The 6,000-nt window shown below is 59.5% G+C and overlaps 1 protein-coding gene across 1 annotated transcript in view; it reads left to right on the top strand.

Annotated features, from left to right (window-relative positions):
• Positions 1-2,167: 2,167 nt before the first annotated feature.
• Positions 2,168-6,000, top strand: part of PRRX2 (paired related homeobox 2) — a 48,824-nt gene continuing 44,991 nt past the window's right edge. The window contains exon 1 of the mRNA XM_082468221.1: positions 2,168-2,644. Within this exon, the coding sequence (XP_082324347.1) occupies positions 2,380-2,644 (265 nt within the window). The 5' untranslated portion in view covers positions 2,168-2,379. The remainder of the gene's footprint in view (positions 2,645-6,000) is intronic.

Genomic DNA, 6,000 nt, shown 5'->3' with positions numbered 1-6,000 from the left:
AGCTCTTGCTCAAGGGCTGAGCTTTGGAATAGCAGTCTATGCCTCTTGCCCCACTCTGCCATCCCTGTACCACCCCGGCCACCAGCCCCAGGACTGGCAAGGGTAGTAACAACCTGATAACAACGACATTGATAATGCCAAGTTCACAAGGATCCTTTCGAATTGGCCCTTTTATTATACAGATGATAGATCAGACTCAGAGAGGACCAGCAAGTGACCTCCTCAAGGCCACACAGCTAGTAAATGGCAGTGAACAGATTCAAATTCATGTGTTCCCCCCCCACCCCCCCAGCTCTAGAGTCTGAGTTTGCCATCACTGTCCTCCACTGCTTCTTGGAATAAATGTTTTAAAAATGGTAACTGTTAACACCAATTGAGAGCTCACCAGGTATCAGGTGACCCCCATATATCAACCTACATAATCCTCCTAAGAGCCCATTTTACAGTTGAGGCAACTGAGAGGCAAGTAGATAAGGTCCACAGCTAGGAAGTGCAGGGTCTGCATTTGAAGCCAGATGATGTCCAGGCCCTTTCCAGCTCTGCAAGCTGATGCTAACAGCGTTCTGTGTTCTAGGCCACAGGCCCAGGATTTCACCTGTGATGGAATCCCCATGGTGCCCAGGAGGTAGGTACTTCATTAGACCCCTTCTACAAGGGAGGAGCTGGGGCTCAGAAAGGGAAGGTGACAGGTTTGAGGTCACACAGCAGTGTATGGCAGACTGGGCCTGGCACATGGTCTTTGACACCAATGCTGTTCTGAACGCTGGGCTGTGTTTTTCCTGGGATAAGTGCCCCCACCCTTGGCTTGCTGGGTGCTCCAGTGCGGGGGGGGGCCCTTCTAGACAGTCCCTAGAGCCCAGTCACCGCCCCACCCTGCTCAGTCCCTTAGAAAGTCATTCAGCCACTTACATTGTGGGCAGTACTGGGAACCCCCTGGTTCCACCTCTTTTGCCAGTCTTTCTCACTGGACACTCGTTGGGGCAACTTTCCAAAGAAGAAGAATCTCATCATCTCATCACCTCCAAATCCTCAACCTACCCACACATGTGCCTCTCTGGATTGCTGTGGCTAATGCCACCTTGGGGGGACACTCAGCCTCATCTTGGGGGTGATTCCTTTCTGGGAAGAACTCTCACTCATGCAGAACCTGGGCTGCTGGTCTGCAGGTTTTCAGGGGGTGTGTGCAGGGTGGGTTTTCTGTGCGTGAGTGGGGAAAGGAGATTCTGAAGGCCTTCTCCCTGTGGGCTTATCTTTGTTGCTATAACATTATGGCTCTACAATGGTGGCAGGGACTACAGAGGGCCAGGCCTCCAAGCAGCCTTCCTGGGGAAAAAACTGTAGCATCTGGAGGGCTTACAGTCTCAGCTTCACCACCGGGGGCATCTTTTCTGTGCTTTCCTTGCAAAACAAAAACAAGAGCAGAGACTCAGGCTGGCCTCTCTCTTTCCCTGTCACCCATCTGTCAGTCTGGCTGTCAGTCTGGCTGTCTATCTATCCTCTGTGTGTAAACTAGGAATTCTGGGGGGAGACTCTTTCCTCCCGGCTTGGTTTTCCTTGGGGAGGGCCTGGAGCATTCTGGAGGTGGGCTCCGAGGTGTATGTGTTGGTGGGGGGGATGCATACACCCCAGAAGCTTGACGATGTGCTGCTTTCTGGGGGAGAGTACCTGGGGCCAGGCGGAGTGAACAAGGCGGACCCAGGACTCTCCTCCGTCAGATCAGGGACGGCGTTGGGGTGCATGGGGGTGAGAATGGAGTTGGGAGTTCCAGATCTTCCCTGGCAACTGTCTCAGAGTCTCTCCCCGCTCCTCTGCGGAGGAATTTGTAAATGGAAGCGGGGCTGCTAATCCCTCCACTATCACCTCCCCAGACACTTGTTGGGGGATTTAAAAAAAAAAAAAAAAAAAAAAGACACACACACCCAAACACTGAACTTTCCCATTCCTCAAAATGTGGGTGGGGAGGGTGAAAGGAGGACACCCCTTGTTCTCCCCCTCCCCGCCCCCAGCCTCCAGCCAGACTCAGGCGGGACCCCCTCCCTCCCCGCAGCCGCCGGAGCGATGGGGGCGGGCGAGGCGAGGAGGAGGGGGAGGAGGAGAGTCAGGGGGCGAGGTCTGCTTCAAGAAGGGGCGTGTGGCCGGAGGAGCTCCCGTTTGAGCAACTTGGGAGCGAGCGAGGCGGCAGAGAAGGGGAGGGAAGAAAGTTGGTTTCCCCCGACGTCAGCGCCGGGCGGGCCGCGGCGGCCGCGGAGCCAGGAGGCGGCCGGGAGCGGGGCCGAGCGCGGGGCGGCCGGGGCGCGCTCGCTCCGACCCGCGCCTGCCACCCCCGCCTCGGACCCGCGCCCGCCACCGCCGCCGGCGACCCCGGGGCGGCCCGCGGGCATGGACAGCACGGCCGGCGCCGCCTTCGCCCCGGACAAGCCGGCGCTGGGCCCGGGGCCGCCGCCGCCGCCGCCGCCAGCGCTGGGGCCCGGCGACTGCGCCCAGGCGCGCAAGAACTTCACGGTCAGCCACCTCCTGGACCTGGAGGAGGTGGCGGCGGCCGGGCGGCTAGCGCCGCGCCCCGCGGCCAGGGCAGAGGCGCGGGAGGGCGCGGCGCGCGAGCCGTCCGGGGGCAGCAGCGGCAGCGAGGCGGCGCCGCAGGACGGTGAGTGCGCGGGACCGGGGCCGGGGGTTCGGGCGGGGCTGCCAAGGGCCGTGGGAACTGAAATACGGGGATGCGGGGGCTGGAGGGGTGCGAGGCCAGAGGTTCGTGGGTCCGAAGGGGCGAGCACGGGGCAGGCGACGGATGCGGGGCGCTGGCTCAGCCGCACCCCAGCCTGGGAAGGAGGCGCCGCGGCAGGACCTCCGGGGGTGCGGGCGCCAGGCACTGCAGCCCGAGTGATGGCTGGGCCCGCCGCCGCCGCCGCAGCCCTCGTTGAGGCTGTACGTCGCGATGGGGTGGGCTGCGGGACGGGAGCTCTCGACTGGCGGAGGGCACTGCCTTTTGGCCAGAGCCACCTCCAGTCGTTGGAAGCACGGGGAGCTGTGTGCCTTGTGCCCTACCCCGGAGGCAGCCCTGGAGGCCCCACTCCCAAAGAGCCTGAGACGCGGGTGCGATTACTGCTGGGGAAACTGAGGCTTCCGAGGGGCAAAGTGACCTGGTCGCACAGCTGAGTTTCAAACTCTGCCCCCTTCTCTAGCTCCAGGATACCAATCCAGCGACTGCTAGGCTCTTGTAAGATGGATTTCCTGGCTGGGGTACCGATGCCTGCCCCCCCCCCCACCTCCAGTTTGCCCCACTAGCAGCTCTCTAGGGGGAATGGCCCAGCCCTGAAGAGCTAGCTAGGCCTCTCTTCCCCTGCCGAGGTTAAAGGTCATCAGGAAAGGGCTTTAAAAACAAACAACCCACCCAAGTGGCTTTTTTCAAAAAGTCACAGAGGATTGCTGGGCCCTGAGCCCTTGGTAGGAAGGGGGGTGTGGCTAGGGCAGGAGAAGATGAAGATAAAGCAAAGATCCCGGCCTTGGAGAGTTTCCTGCAGGGAGGGGGAGAACTGGAGTCCCCATAGCTCACCCAAGCCCTGAAAAGGAGGTGGGGTCGTCTGAGACCACTGCCCACTTGCTCCCCTAGCTCTGGGGAGCAGGCTGCCCTGCTGGGGACTCTGGGCCCCTAAGAGTCACCCACCTGATTCCAGCAGCCTTCCCACCTGTCCCCAGGGACCCACCCCCACTTCCCGCGCCAGCCCCTTGGTCTCAGGGGAGCTCTGGATGGCTGCATGCCCCGCTTTTCAGATGAGAGGAGGTGCAGGGAAAACGGAGGTGACGGCAGCCTCATCGGAAACCTTGTCCGGGAGCCTGTGCGGTCGTGAGGGACACCTGACACACACCTGGCTTTCATAGTGCACCTCAGAGAGCGCCCAGCTGGTGCCATCTTTCCCAGTGGCATCCACCTCCCGCCAGCCACAGCGGCTGGCATCTGTTCACCCGCCCAGGTGATCAGGAAGTGGGTAGACCCACTCCTGGGAGTTGGGGTTTCCCTAGTGGAAAAGTGGAAGGAAGGTGTCTGGTTTGGGCCGAGGGTAAAGTGGGGTGCCCTCTGGTGAGGGGGTGGGGCCGGCCAGCCTGAGTCGTTTGAGTACCTCGGGTCTCTGCTTGCTCTGAGCTGGCTTCCCCGCAGGGCAGAGGAGAGGTCTTCGGTTTTGCCCTGATGAATGGGGGACCCCTGAGGGTTGGGGAGAGGAGGAGGAGCAAATTGGGAAAAGGAAGGAAAGGAGAAGAGAGGAGTACAGGAGGGATGGGGAGAGAAGGAAGGAGGCAGGGCGTTTTGTACTCAAGTGCCGGCAGGGGTGGGTGCCCACTTCCGTCCTAGGCCCTGGCCGTGGGGACGGACGGGGGAAGGTCTTGCTTCTCCTGGACACAGCATAGAAGGGCTCTGAATGGCGGGTTCTCCTGGGGAGTCCCAGAACAGCTGGGGTCACAAGTACCTGGACAGGGCCACTGGCAGCCCCCGGACAGCTGGGTGGGCAGCAGGCCTCTGCAGCAGCCCCGTGGGGTCAGGCCACCCTCACTGAGAGCCCAGGAGCCCTTTCTCTGAGGAGGGGCTTCTGCACACGGGGAATTTCCAGGTACCGGGGACAGAGGACACCCTGGGTGTGGCATCAGGTGGGACGGGGTCGGGGGCCCCTGATGCCCTCACTTGGTCTGCTTCCAGAGGTGGGGATCACCTTTCTCATCTGTGAGGCACAAGGGGCCGCAGGCAGAGTCGGGGCCGGGCTCAAGGGACCCCCACCCCCACCCCCAAGCTCTGTCCTTCTGGCCCTCAGCCCTTGGGACGATTTGCTCCAGGCCTCTGCAAATGGAAAGCAACGTGGACAATATGGAGAGTTCCTGAAGCTCTAAAATCCAGCTTAAAGGAGTCTCTTGTTTGGGATTATATCTTTCCTACTCATTTTTGGTGTTAAAACACCCTTTCTTTTATGAAATAAGGATAATAACTGGAGATTGTTTTATTTTAATGTCCTTACTTGGCAAAATTAAAAGGAGGTAACCGTATACTCATTCCTCAGACTGAAAACAAATCACTAGGCCATGCAATCCAAATGTTTTATGTCGAGTCAAGCAGCTCCCCAAGGCCAGCTGGGCTCATTCCACAGGTGCCCGCTGCCAGGAGGTGGGGGCAGGGGTGGGGGCACTCTGAGGCAGCCCCCGTGCCTGGGAGAATCCCTTGGCTTGCTCGCTGGGTCTGGGCCTGCAGACAGAAAGTGGATGGAGGAGAGGCCTGTGTCCCACTCTCCTTCCTTCCTTCCTTTCCTTCCTTCCCTTCCTTCCTTCCTTCCCTTCCTTCCTTCCTTCCTCCCCTTCCTTCCTTCCTTCCTCCCTTCTTTCCTTCCTTCCTTCTCTCCTCCTTCCCTCCCTCCTTCCCTCCCTTCTTTCCTCTCTTCCTTCCTCCCTTCCTCCCTTCCTCCCTTCCTTCCTCCCTCCCTTCTTTCCTTCCTTCCTTCCTCCCTCCCTCCCTTCTTTCCTTCCTTCCTTCCTCCCTCCCTTCTTTCCTTCCTTCCTTCCTCCCTCAAGCAGGTCCGCCCACCACTGCCGCTGGACTCTCAAGTCCTGAAGTCTCCAAAGCTGGGGGAGAGGGGACCTTTCGTCCCCTCGTCCTGGTGAGCCCAGCCTGCATCACTGGACCCCTTTACAAAGCAGGCAACCAAACCTCGGGATGCTGGGACTCTGGACCCCAGGCCGGCAGGCTTGGGTCCTGGGCTGTGGCTTAGTCCTCCGGTCCTGGACCCACAGGGAACCCTGGCCCCTCAGTGAAGATTTGGACATACTCAGAAGTGGGTTTTCCTGTGGCTTCTGGAGCTGTTTCCAGGTCCAAAGAAAGCAACTGACACCAAACAGAGATGGGGTGCGCCTTATTAGAAAAATGAAGGTTAATGGGGAAACTGATGAGTTGGAAAATTGATATATTTTCAACCTGCCAGGTTAGCAGTCTCAAAGTTTTCTGAATATATTTTTCCATCTTTTGTT

Source organism: Balaenoptera physalus (genome assembly GCF_965194825.1).
Source record: "Balaenoptera physalus genome assembly, chromosome: 7".
Taxonomy (NCBI): Eukaryota; Metazoa; Chordata; class Mammalia; order Artiodactyla; family Balaenopteridae; genus Balaenoptera; species Balaenoptera physalus.
The sequence above is the reverse complement of the archived record's forward strand: the minus strand, read 5'-3'. Positions and strand labels throughout refer to the sequence as shown.